Raw genomic sequence first — 14,254 nt, forward strand, 5'->3', positions numbered from 1 at the left:
TTATTTTTTTATGATAACCCTTATCAGTTAAAATAAATATGCGTATGTATTACAAAATTTTGAGATTTTGGGAGGGAATAAACGAATAAATTTTGACTAACGATTTACCATGATTACATTTTTTTGGATTTGCAAAAAAGGAAAACTAAAAAATTGGAAAATCGAGATTTTGAACAATCAAAAATTAAAAAATGTAAAAATGAAAAATTGTGATATAACCGAAAAAATGAAAATGAAAAAAATCGGTAAATTGAAAAACAAAAATCAGGAACTTCGAAAATTGGGGAAACAAAAAATTGAAAATTCGAAAAATTAAAAATTGAGAAATTGAAAAATCGAAAAATGGAAATTATAATATTAAAACATTGCAAAATTGAAAAATTGCATGTCGAAAAACTGAAGAATTTTAAAAATTAAAACTGCAAAAACGAAAAAACGAGAAATTGTGATATTAAAATATTTTTCTAAAAATTCTATGATTTCATTTTGGGAATTTTATTTTTTAACGATTTGCCATTATTACGATAACCACAAAACATTTGCAAGATTTCAGAGCATTCGGTTTTGTATAGTTTAAAAATAAATTGAAAAATGTTATATATTTTAGATTTTTTTCCAAAAATCTGTGTGTCTAGGGTGATAACACGGAATCATACACCACAAATACAGGAGTATTTTAAAAATAAAACAAATTTATTATTGTAAATTTTGAAGTACAAATCCGGACCGACAGCAGACAGACTGTCAGTCAGTCAGACGCAAACGGGAGACCTATTTCTTCGTACTCTAGAGATCACGGAAGGTCGATAAAACTTTAAAAGTAGATTAGTATTAGCTTACGCTCAGGAAGTAAAAATCTTCGGTAATCACAGCACCCACTCCAGATAACTGATCCCATAAAACTCATAAAACTTCCAGTAAACCTCCATAAACGCCCATAACTTATATTAAAGCCTCTATTGCAAATCACCATAAAACAATCCGATCATATTTCAAGCCTTTGATCAGCGGCAAACACCATCGATAAAATGTAAATCTCAATAATTTACCGTCAGGATTTAGGAGCTCTTATCCGAATTAGTGAAACCTGGCTAAAATAAACGACTCCCCTTTCAACCGTCCCTCTTCCATCTCTTTCCCGCCACTTTCCTCCGCGCGCCAGAACGAGACAAACCAGAACGAACCACTTTGGGGCTAAAAAGAATCGGTATGGTGTTTATAAGGTGTGGTCAAGATTGAATAAATGCGTGCTGCGAATGTTTTCCAGTATTTTGATTAAATTATAACCCTTTTCATTTTCACCCCGCTTCGTTAATACATCTCAGATCGAACCCTCGGCCAAGAATCGCATTTTCATGCGGTTCATCCGAGCGCGCGTTTGTCTTCATGGACGTTTATTTGTTGATCTTCTCGGTGTTTGCTCAAGGTTTGCGTGTAACTGTGTTTGTATTGCTCGGAATTTAGGGTGAACCGGCGTCGCCCCAACCCTCAGTGGACCGGCTATCTGTTACGTTTGCGGAGGACTCGGTCAGGAGTGATAGTTCGACCAAGTGCAACTACTACAGCCCCGGAGGCGCAAAGATGGACAAGGATAAGGTCCACTTTCCGCAAACAACAGGTAAAATTTCATCAATTTCATATCATTATTAAGTGTCTTAAAGTCCATTAAATGAGAATTGTGTACACAATTTTTTCTATGACCAGACTTCATTTACAATAATATTTCTCGTCCCTTTCGTGTATGTTATTTTGGCCCGAACAAACGTTACGTTTGCGGAGAATTCGGTCAGGAGTGATAGATAGTTCAACTAAATGTAACTACTACACTGCGAAGAATGGGCGAGGATAAGGTTCATTTTCCGCAAAGCACAGGTAAAGTTTAATCAGGGGAACTGAGTTCGGAAGTTGGCTCGAGTTGCGGAACGGCACACGGAAACACAATTACAAAATTGTTTTCCCCATATATTATGCATTTGTCGTGGAAATTTAAAGTAAAAGTTAAACAGGAGTGCGGCTGTCCGAAATCAACAAATTACGGGACGAAGGAGAGCTTTTTACGACAAACACAAACTTTTGTTGCCGGGAGTTAAAAAAAAATTAAATAAAAAATAAAGTTGTAATTGCGGTTAGACTCTACAAGAGGTCTAGAAAATTACTCAATATTCTCCGAAATAATATCGCGTAAGGTTAAGATTCTGCCGATATTTTCATCGAGAGATAAATTTCGATCATCAGTCTTAGAAAGTCTTATAGAAGCGAAGCTAAGATCCCGGAATTTTAATTTTTTGGTTCACTGATTTCACCGCAATACTGTTCGAAGCTCGGTGGTTTTTACGTTCCTATTAACTATGTAGATTATACCTGAGTTCCTGTACTGGATTTACGGGGAAAGTTTAATTAGAAACTTAATGAAAAATCAAGTTAAGTCAGATTTTAGTTGCAGTGTAACACACAGTGCGGAAACTATTTACAGCATAAACTGGATTTTAATTAAGGATGGTGTTTTGACGATGATCCTTTATTTGTAGCACTTTTTCCTGAGATGACATGACAAATAATTTTTTTTAGAATTTTATACAATCATTACAATATTGCGCTGTTTTGTTCTGTCATAATGTGATTTAAATATTTATTCAGCCGAGACTGTGTAATGCCACTACATAGACTTCTTTTAAAAGTAAATATTGTATTTTATATTTCGCAAGAGTTTGTAATTGGACAGATGTTTAGCAGATACGCAGTGAACGCAATAAAGCATAATAATATGCGTTTAAACCTGTCCTAGAAAACATAGTCTCTTCAGTTTATATTGTTTATTTTGTTTTATTTCAAAATATGCACATGTCATGTCTAGGAACGTTGTGAAAGTTCACTTGATGCACAATTATACGCAACTTACGGACTTCAATAATCGTTCTGGTTTGAATGTGATCACATTTAATTTAATTATTTACAGACCAATGTTATTAATGTAAATTCTGGAAATTCACCGAAACATGTTTTTGTTAATTTGAAATTTTACACTTAGTTGCTTTGAAATGGGATCATTTTAAATATAAAACACACAAAGGGAGAAATGCACCCACGCAGTAATAATAATGATGTTGTATTCAAATGTTGAAATAGATTTCCGATTGAATACAACGGGAGTTTTTCAAACTAAACTCGCGCTAAGTAGTTTTCAAGCCATTTTTACTTGCAATCTTTGTTGTGTAACCTATTGAAAATTTTATTTGCTTTTAGTATTTTATATTATATACAACGCTTATTTTACTAAAACTTCATATTTTTTTAATTAATTAATTAATTAACACCAAGATCGTAAAAGTTCTAAAATCTCTCTCTCATATACCTGAAAATAATTATTACGAAGATATCTCAAAATATTTTTTAATAAATCCCGTTTTAAATCCTCCACACCTTTAATTTAATAATACACCTTCATTTTGAATACTTCTCCTAAAAAACTAGTTTTGACTTATGTTTGTATTATTTGACTTAATTAGATTCTTACTGATTTACACATCCATTCCAGATCTAGATGACATCATTGAAAAAGAGATCATTATTAAACAAATATATTTTTGAAAATTTTGCAATGAAATGTATCATTGTTTGTCTTTCGGTAACATGTCTTTATTTCTCATAAAAACGAATGTATGAACAGATTTAAATTATGGTCATGTCAAAAGTTAATTCTGAAAAAAAGTCACATATTTACCACTAGAAACTGCGTCTTTTCAAAAAAATGCCACGTGAAAACTAAATCGATATCTTTGTAATTTTTTTTAGTTTATTATTTTGATAATATAAAGTGATAACGTCATAATTTTGAAAATTCAACTAAAGTCTTTTCAAAAGACTTGATTAGAACTGAGAAGTTTGAAATTTTCAAGCGGTTTTGTTAGATTTTGATTCTTATATTAATGAAATTATATTCCTTGCATTCTGGTTCAGTTTGCCTTAGGGTTTTTTTTTATTTCAAAGAATTGTTTATTAGGGTAAATATTTTTTTTACACATTATAAAACAAAAACTCCCGGCGCCTCCACCATTTTTATCAAAAAAATGTATGTTTCTCTAATCAATCCAGAATGAAATTATTCATATGAGAAAGATTCTCAGTATCATAAATCTGTCCTTATTGTCTTTGTGTCCACAATATTGAACAAGAACTCATGCAATAAAACTAAATTTGTTGAAAATCATTCCATGAAAAACCATTTACCTTGGTTCAAATTTCTGCTAGTCATTTCTTCTAGCTGTTTCATCTTTAATTGATTATTTAATATGGAAGTTTTGTAAAAATTATTGAAATAAATAAGTTTTTTTAAATAATTTATTATCCCGGCGCCTCCACCATTTCTATCAGTTTAATCTATTCACAATGACATTATTTGTACTTTCCGAGCGTAAGCTAAGGAAGTATATTAATCGAGTCCATCGGACGAATGGCTATTTTTACATTTTTCGACGTTTCACGACCCCTACAGTACGAGAAAAGTAGTCTCCCGTTTCCGTCTGTCTGTCTGGTGTCTGTATCCATTTTTATTAATCACGTAATCCCCGAAGCTGCTGAACCGATTGTTGTCAAATTTTGTATGTACATTGGATACTACATGTAGTGGTTAAGTGCTAATCATCCCCACCAACAATTTGATGACGTCACTTCAAAGAATTCTATGTTTATTTGATTTAAGTGTTATAAAACAACGAATCCGCTTTGAGTTTTTCCCTAACCGTACAAATTTTTGCAGAAACATAATGCACAGAATAATAAAAGTTTATCATTATCATTAGTATAAGGTATCCCAGTGGCGGTCTAGTGGTTACGAGTCAGGCATGCGGACAGGACGTGGTGCGTTCGATTCCAAACTTGGCCTTTCGATTTTTTCTTTTTCTTTTTTTCTCTTTTTATCTCGGATTGTGTATTATCTAAGTTTATAACGCCGTAACAATTTCACGAAAAACTTTCTCGAAAAAGTGAGAATACGCCCATCTTTAGTTAAAAATATAAAACCTTCTCGGAGGCTCCAAATGTCTTTTTTTAATGTAAAACCTTCTTGGGGGTCCCAACTATCTTTTCTAAAAATGTAAAACCTTCTCCGGGGCCCCAAATGTATTTTTTCAAGAATGTGAAACCTTCTCGGGGGTTCCAATTGTTTTTTTTTGTTAATGTGAAACCTTGTCGAGGCTCCCAACTGTCTTTTTTAAAATGTAAAACCTCCTCTGGGGTACACACTATCTTTTTAAAAATATAAAACCATCTCGGGGGGATAAATATCCATTTTTCAAGCAGGTGAAACCTTCTCGGGGTCCCAACTGTATTTTTTTTTTTTAATGTAAAACCTTCTCGGGGGCTCCAAATGTCTTTTTTTTAATATAAAACCTTCTCGTGGGTCCCAAATGTCTTCTTAAAAATGTATAATCTTCTCGAGGGGCCCAAAATGTATTTTTTTAAGAATGTGAAACCTTCTCATGAATCCCAACTATCTTTTTTAAAAATGTAAAACCTTCTCTGGGACGCCAAATGTATTTTTTCAAGAATGTGAAACCTTCTCGGGGGTCCCAATGGTCTTTTTTTTAATGTGAAACCTTGTCGAGGCTCTCAACTGTCTTTTTTAAAATGTAAAATGTTCTCGGGGGCGATAAATATCCATTTTTTACCAACTTGAAACCTTCTCGGGGGTCCCAACTGTATTTTTTTTTAATGTAAAACCTTCTCGGGGGCTCCAAATGTCTTTTTTTTTAACATAAAACCTTCTCGTGGGTCCCAAATGTCTTCTTAAAAATGTATAATCTTCTCGAGGGGCCCAAAATGTATCTTTTTAAGAATGTGAAACCTTCTCATGAATCCCAACTATCTTTTTTAAAAATGTAAAACCTTCTCTGGGACGCCAAATGTATTTTTTCAAGAATGTGAAACCTTCTCGGGGGTCCCAGTTGTCTTTTTTTTAATGTGAAACCTTGTCGAGGCTCTCAACTGTCTTTTTTAAAATGTAAAATGTTCTCGGGGGTCCCAACTGAATTTTTTTTTTTAATGTAAAACCTTCTCGGGGGCTCCAAATGTCGTTTTTTTAACATAAAACCTTCTCGTGGGTCCCAAATGTCTTCTTAAAAATGTATAATCTTCTCGAGGGGCCTAAAATGTATTTTTTTAAGAATGTGAAACCTTCTCGTGAATCCCAACTATCTTTTTTAAAAATGTAAAACCTTCTCTGGAACGCCATATATATTTTTTCAAGAATGTGAAACCTTCTCGGCGGTACCAATTGTCTTTTATTTTAATGTGAAACCTTGTCGGAACTCCCAACTGTCTTTTTTAAAATGTAAAACCTCCTCTGGGGTACCAACTATCTTTTTAAAAATGTAAAACCTTCTCGGGGGCGATAAATATCCATTTTTTAAGAAGGTGAAACCTTCTCGGGGGTCCCAACTGTATTTTTTTTTTTAATGTAAAACCTTCTCGGGGGCTCCAAATGTCTTTTTTTTAATATAAAACCTTCTCGTGGGTCCCAAATGTCTTCTTAAAAATGTATAATCTTCTCGAGGGGCTTAAAATGTATTTTTTTAAGAATGTGAAACCTTCTCGTGAATCTCAACTATCTTTTTTAAAAATGTAAAACCTTCTCTGGGACGCCAAATGTATTTTTTCAAGAATGTGAAACCTTCTCGGGGGTCCCAATTGTCTTTAATTTTAATGTGAAACCTTGTCGGGGCTCCCAACTGTCTTTTTTAAAATGTAAAACCTCCTCTGGGGTACCAACTATCTTTTTAAAAATGTAAAACCTTCTCGGGGGCGATAAATATCCATTTTTTAAGAAGGTGAAACCTTCTCGGGGGTCCCAACTGTATTTTTTTTTAATGTAAAACCTTCTCGGGGGCTCCAAATGTCTTTTTTTTAATATAAAACCTTCTCGTGGGTCCCAAATGTCTTCTTAAAAATGTATAATCTTCTCGAGGGGCTTAAAATGTATTTTTTTAAGAATGTGAAACCTTCTCGTAAATCTCAACTATCTTTTTTAAAAATGTAAAACCTTCTCTGGGACGCCAAATGTATTTTTTCAAGAATGTGAAACCTTCTCGGCGGTCCCAATTGTCTTTAATTTTAATGTGAAACCTTGTCGGGGCTCCCAACTGTCTTTTTTAAAATGTAAAACCTCCTCTGGGGTACCAACTATCTTTTTAAAAATGTAAAACCTTCTCGGGGGCGATAAATATCCATTTTTTAAGAAGGTGAAACCTTCTCGGGGGTCCCAACTGTATTTTTTTTTAATGTAAAACCTTCTCGGGGGCTCCAAATGTCTTTTTTTTAATATAAAACCTTCTCGTGGGTCCCAAATGTCTTCTTAAAAATGTATAATCTTCTCGAGGGGCTTAAAATGTATTTTTTTAAGAATGTGAAACCTTCTCGTAAATCTCAACTATCTTTTTTAAAAATGTAAAACCTTCTCTGGGACGCCAAATGTATTTTTTCAAGAATGTGAAACCTTCTCGGCGGTCCCAATTGTCTTTAATTTTAATGTGAAACCTTGTCAAGGCTCCCAACTGTCTTTTTTAAAATGTAAAACCTCCTCTGGGGTACCAACTATCTTTTTAAAAATGTAAAACCTTCTCGGGGGCGATAAATATCCATTTTTTAAGAAGGTGAAACCTTCTCGGGGGTCCCAACTATATTTTTTTTTTAATGTAAAACCTTCTCGGGGGCTCCAAATGTCTTTTTTTTAATATAAAACCTTCTCGTGGGTCCCAAATGTCTTCTTAAAAATGTATAATCTTCTCGAGGGGCTTAAAATGTATTTTTTTAAGAATGTAAAACCTTCTCGTGAATCTCAACTATCTTTTTTAAAAATGTAAAACCTTCTCTGGGACGCCAAATGTATTTTTTCAAGAATGTGAAACCTCGGCGGTCCCAATTGTCTTTAATTTTAATGTGAAACCTTGTCGGGGCTCCCAACTGTCTTTTTTAAAATGTAAAACCTCCTCTGGGGTACCAACTATCTTTTTAAAAATGTAAAACCTTCTCGGGGGCGATAAATATCCATTTTTTAATAAGGTGAAACCTTCTCGGGGGTCCCAACTGTATTTTTTTTTTAATGTAAAACCTTCTCGGGGGCTCCAAATGTCTTTTTTTTTAATATAAAACCTTCTCGTGGGTCCCAAATGTCTTCTTAAAAATGTATAATCTTCTCGAGGGGCTTAAAATGTATTTTTTTAAGAATGTGAAACCTTCTCGTAAATCTCAACTATCTTTTTTAAAAATGTAAAACCTTCTCTGGGACGCCAAATGTATTTTTTCAAGAATGTGAAACCTTCTCGGCGGTCCCAATTGTCTTTAATTTTAATGTGAAACCTTGTCAAGGCTCCCAACTGTCTTTTTTAAAATGTAAAACCTCCTCTGGGGTACCAACTATCTTTTTAAAAATGTAAAACCTTCTCGGGGGCGATAAATATTCATTTTTTAAGAAGGTGAAACCTTCTCGGGGGTCCCAACTGTATTTTTTTTTTTAATGTAAAACCTTCTCGGGGGCTCCAAATGTCTTTTTTTTTAATATAAAACCTTCTCGTGGGTCCCAAATGTCTTCTTAAAAATGTATAATCTTCTCGAGGGGCTTAAAATGTATTTTTTTAAGAATGTGAAACCTTCTCGTAAATCTCAACTATCTTTTTTAAAAATGTAAAACCTTCTCTGGGACGCCAAATGTATTTTTTCAAGAATGTGAAACCTTCTCGGCGGTCCCAATTGTCTTTAATTTTAATGTGAAACCCTGTCAAGGCTCCCAACTGTCTTTTTTAAAATGTAAAACCTCCTCTGGGGTACCAACTATCTTTTTAAAAATGTAAAACCTTCTCGGGGGCGATAAATATCCATTTTTTAAGAAGGTGAAACCTTCTCGGGGGTCCCAACTCTATTTTTTTTTTTTTAATGTAAAACCTTCTCTGGGGCTCCAAATGTCTTTTTTACTTCCCGAGCGTAAGCAAAGGAAGTATTGTAATCGAGTCCGTCGGCCGACTCTCTACTTTTACGTTTTCTCGATCTTTCATGACCCCTAGAAGACGAAGAAATAGGTCTCCCATTTCCGTCTGTCCGTCTGTCCGTCCGTCTGTCCGTCTGTTGTCCCGGATTTTTATTAGACAGATAATCTCCGAAAGTACTCGACCGATTGTTGTGAAATTTTGTACTTATATTAAGAATATCATGTAGATGGTAAAACGCTAACCAAAATTTGTCTAATCATCCCCACCACTAATGCGATGACGTCACTTCAAAATTGTACATAGTAAATGGGTTTTCAATTGTATAAAATAACATAGTCCTACACATGTAGTTTACAACTCTGAATCGACTTTTCACCCGAAACGTCCAGATTTTTGAAAAAAAAATCAAAATTATAAAACAACATTTTGAAATTTAATTTTTAATCTGCTAACCAGAATGCTTTGAAATGTTGCAGATGTTTTAAGGCTATAAAGAGCATCATAAATCTTTAGTCAAAAAATATTTGCTTATCCCCTCCAAAAACTTGATGACGTCAGCTCAAAAGTTTGTGGAATAAATCATATCTAAAATGTACAAAATATGATGAGTCTGTACTTGTGATCTATCACTCCATTCATATTTTTTGGATTTGCATATACAGGGTGACTCAAAAAAATTAATGAATGCGTAAATATATTTTATTGATTTAATCAGGAACTACAAAACCGAATGCTCTGAAATCTTGCAGATGTTTTAAGGTCATAAAGAGCATAATAAATGTTTAGTCAAAATATATTTGCTTATCCCCTCCAAAAACTTGATGACGTCAGCTCGAAAGTTTGCCGAATAAATCATATCTAAAATGTACAAAATATGATGAGGCTGTACTTGTCATTTATCACTCCATTCATATTTTTTGGATTTGCATATACAGAGTGACTCAAAAAAATTAATGAATGCGTAAATATATTTTATTGATTTAATCAGGAACTACAAAACGGAATGCTCTGACATCTTGCAGATGTTTTAAGGTTATAAAGAGCATAATAAATGTTTAGTCAAAATATATTTGCTTATCCCCTCCAAAAACTTGATGACGTCAGCTCGAAAATTTGCCGAATAAATCATATCTAAAATGTACAAAATATGATCAGTCTGTACTTGTGATCTATCACCCCATTCATATTTTTTGGATTTGCATATACAGGGTGATTCAAGAAAATAAATGAAAGCGTAAATTTACTTTACTCACACACACAATAGGCATGCAGTCGTCAAGTTTCCGACAGCGAGGGAAGTACTGTCTAAACTCTTTAGACCAATTTTTTTTAATCTGCTAACCAGAATGCTTTGAAATGTTGCAGATGTTTTAAGGCTATAAAGAGCATCATAAATCTTTAGTCAAAAAATATTTGCTTATCCCCTCCAAAAACTTGATGACGTCAGCTCAAAAGTTTGTGGAAAAAATCATATCTAAAATGTACAAAATATGATGAGTCTGTACTTGTGATCTATCACTCCATTCATATTTTTTGGATTTGCATATACAGGGTGACTCAAAAAAATTAATGAATGCGTAAATATATTTTATTGATTTAATCAGGAACTACAAAACCGAATGCTCTGAAATCTTGCAGATGTTTTAAGGTCATAAAGAGCATAATAAATGTTTAGTCAAAATATATTTGCTTATCCCCTCCAAAAACTTGATGACGTCAGCTCAAAAGTTTGTGGAATAAATCATATCTAAAATGTACAAAATATGATGAGCCTGTACTTGTGATCTATCACTCCATTCATATTTTTTGGATTTGCATATACAGGGTGACTCAAAAAAAATTAATGAATGCGTAAATATATTTTATTGATTTAATCAGGAACTACAAAACGGAATGCTCTGACATCTTGCAGATGTTTTAAGGTTATAAAGAGCATAATAAATGTTTAGTCAAAATATATTTGCTTATCCCCTCCAAAAACTTGATGACGTCAGCTCGAAAGTTTGCCGAATAAATCATATCTAAAATGTACAAAATATGATGAGCCTGTACTTGTCATTTATCACTCCATTCATATTTTTTGGATTTGCATATACAGAGTGACTCAAAAAAATTAATGAATGCGTAAATATATTTTATTGTTTTAATCAGGAACTACAAAACGGAATGCTCTGACATCTTGCAGATGTTTTAAGGTTATAAAGAGCATAATAAATGTTTAGTCAAAATATATTTGCTTATCCCCTCCAAAAACTTGATGACGTCAGCTCGAAAATTTGCCGAATAAATCATATCTAAAATGTACAAAATATGATCAGTCTGTACTTGTGATCTATCACTCCATTCATATTTTTTGGATTTGCATATACAGGGTTATTCAAGAAAATAAATGAAAGCGTAAATTTATTTTACTGATTTACTCAGGAACTACAAAACCGAATGCTTCGAAATCTTGAAGATATTTTAAAATTATCATAAGCATGGTAAATTTTTGATCAAAACGTATTTGGTCGTCCCCCCTAAAAAATTTATGATGTCACCACAAAATTTTGCTGAAAAATTCCTATCTAAAATGTACAAAATATGGTGAGTCTCTTCTTGTGATTTATCATTCCATTCAAATTTTTTCGATTTGCATATACAGGGTGACTCAAAAGAATTAATGAATGCGTAAATTTATTTTATTGATTTAATCAGGAACTACAAAACCGAATGCTTTGAAATCTTGCAGATGTTTTAATGTTATAAAGAGCATAATAAATTTTTAGTCAAAATATATTTGGTTATCTGCTACAAAAAACTGATGACGTCAGCTCAAAAGTTTGCCGAATAAATCGTATCTAAAATGTACAAAATATGATGAGTCTGTACTTGTGATTTATCATTCCATTCATATTTTTGGATTTGCATATGCAGGGTGACTCAAAAAAATTAATGAAGGCGTGAATTTATTTTATCGATTTAATCAGGAATTACAATACCGAATGCTTTGAAATCTTGGGAATATTTTAAAGTCATTATAAGCATGGTAAACTTTTGTTCAAAATGTATTTGTTCATCCCTCCTAAAAAAATTGATGACGTCACCCTTAAATTTTGCTGAATAAATCCTATCTAAAATGCAAAAAATATGATGAGTTTGTACTTGTGATTTATCATTCCATTCATATTTTTTAGATTTTCTTAAGAGGTGGTTCAAAAAAATTAATGAAGTCAATTTATTTTATTGATTAAATTAAAGGCAACACTTATTATTAGTATTACACCCCAACCAACCCAATTTGGTAGACACAAAATTTGTTAAAGGAAAAACTCGGTTGAAACATAAGGGTAGCACGCTTATTTACATCGACTTTAACATTACAGACCTGCATTTGTTTTATCGCTCACTTGGTTCCGCGAATGTGAAATAGACATGTTTATAATCAACCAATTGTGAATTTCACCGTCAAGAATTAAAATAAAACCCAATGTTTTATATAATAAGCGGAAGTCGAAGCAATAAAACCGATGGTCGTTTTGTTTACAGTTTCTCTGTTTGACTCTCACGTATGCTGTTACGCCTGTCATCTTAAATTAAGAATGTTTATACATACACGATTTTCAGTTGCCTCTGATACGTATACGTGAGTAAATTGTTTCGTTATTTTATTGATTATTACAAATCAATATTCAAAACGACCCAATTCATTTTCCCGAAAATTTGAGAATATAATAATTTTATTCTTAGTATTACACTACATCTATCCCAACTGATATACGTGTCCTTGCAAAAATGTTGATGACGTCATCGCAATTTTTTTTTTAAATTCCCACTACAAAAATGTAATGAGAAAAAAAACACAATAGGCATGCAGTCGTCAAGTTTCCGACAGCGAGGGAAGTACTGTCTAAACTCTTTAGACCAATTTTTTAAGAATGTGAAACCTTCTCGAGAGTCCCAACTGCTTTTTTTAATGTAAAACCTTCTCGGGGGCCCCAAATATCTTTTTTTTTATGTAAACCTTCTCGGGAGTTCCAAAAGGTTTTTTTTAAAGTAAAATCTTCTCGGGGGGGCCCAAATGTATTTTTTTAAGAATGTGAGAGCTTCTCGGGTGAAGGGTCCCAACTGTCTTTTTTAGAGACGTTTGGCAGTTCTCATCCATAACCTGTTGGACATTGTCAACAACCTCGGCGATTCGTTCTGTTAATGCGCGACTTCCTGATTTCCTCTTAATGCTACCAGTCTCACGAAATAATTTCACACATAACCAACTATCCTTAAAAAATTAGCTTCAGGAACAGAGTTATCCATCATTGTGACAGTCCGACTTTTCCAGATATCGATAAGATCGAAGACTCCGACGAAGAAGACTACTCGGCCAGCGTGAACGCCATAATTCAGCGCAGGGCCTCAACAAGAAAATCCCGGCGCCGCAGCAGCCGAAGGGCGAGCTCGCCCTTCAGCCCCGACATCCTACTAGGAAGCGAGAACGGCCGCCGACGCTCGTCGGTTTTTACCACGAGTTCCGGCGAGTAGGTTTCAATTAACATCCCCCGAAGCCCACTTAATTCAATTTCCAGCACCGCAATAACAATGGACGACGGCGTCGTAACTCAGGACGAGATCTTCGAGAACATCAAACTCCACAAGGAAGTTCTCGGCAACGTGAAAATGCAGCCGTGGAACATGAGGAAGAAGCTGAAGCTGGTCGTCCAGGCGAAAACCTACATAAAAAAGCACGAGGGTGCCCTTCAGGAGCGGCTGGCGCAGAGCCGATCCACCAGGGACATGCTGGCGAGGTGGAACATTTATCTTATAAAAGTGAGTCGATGCGAGGTGTTGGGCCGAACTGAAAGGGGCTTTTCAGAAGTGGCAGCGTTACCGCCGCGAACTGGCCAATTTGTCCAATTGGCTGGTGCCGTGGGAGCTCAAGATAAAGGAGATCGAGTCGCACTTCGGCTCGGTGGTGGCGTCGTATTTTCTTTTTTTGAGGTGGCTGTTTTGGGTTAACATCGTGCTGGCGGTGGTGCTGATCTCGTTTGTGGCCGTGCCTGAGGTAAGACGGTTTTCTTAAAATCAGAAGCACAATACCCAACGTTCAGTCTGGGTCCATAACCTAACTCATCATTAGAAAAACGTTATTTCTATCTTGATAATTATTAATGCTGCCTGGTCAGCAATCAGCTACCTTTTCCAAATACACACCATATGACCTTGCACCGGCTCATCCGTCACCGCTCCCGCACGCGAAATTTTGCAACATAAATTTTGTAACCTCTATGTGTACAATATTA

The 14,254-nt window shown here is 34.3% G+C and overlaps 1 protein-coding gene across 1 annotated transcript in view; it reads left to right on the plus strand.

Annotated features, from left to right (window-relative positions):
- The window catches only part of LOC135139580 (transmembrane channel-like protein), a gene marked incomplete at its 3' end in the record, with an annotated part of 61,926 nt that overhangs the window by 16,701 nt on the left and 30,971 nt on the right, over positions 1 to 14,254 (plus strand). The window contains exons 2-5 of the mRNA XM_064069878.1: positions 1,465 to 1,618; positions 13,297 to 13,492; positions 13,541 to 13,781; positions 13,828 to 14,016. Of these exons, the coding sequence (XP_063925948.1) occupies positions 1,582 to 1,618; positions 13,297 to 13,492; positions 13,541 to 13,781; positions 13,828 to 14,016 (663 nt within the window). The remainder of the gene's footprint in view (positions 1 to 1,464; positions 1,619 to 13,296; positions 13,493 to 13,540; positions 13,782 to 13,827; positions 14,017 to 14,254) is intronic.

The sequence above is a fragment of the Zophobas morio genome, unplaced genomic scaffold (genome assembly GCF_036711695.1).
Source record: "Zophobas morio isolate AGI-343-1 ecotype UQ-CSIRO unplaced genomic scaffold, CSIRO_AGI_Zmor_V1 ptg000031l, whole genome shotgun sequence".
In the NCBI taxonomy this organism is placed as follows: Eukaryota; Metazoa; Arthropoda; class Insecta; order Coleoptera; family Tenebrionidae; genus Zophobas; species Zophobas morio.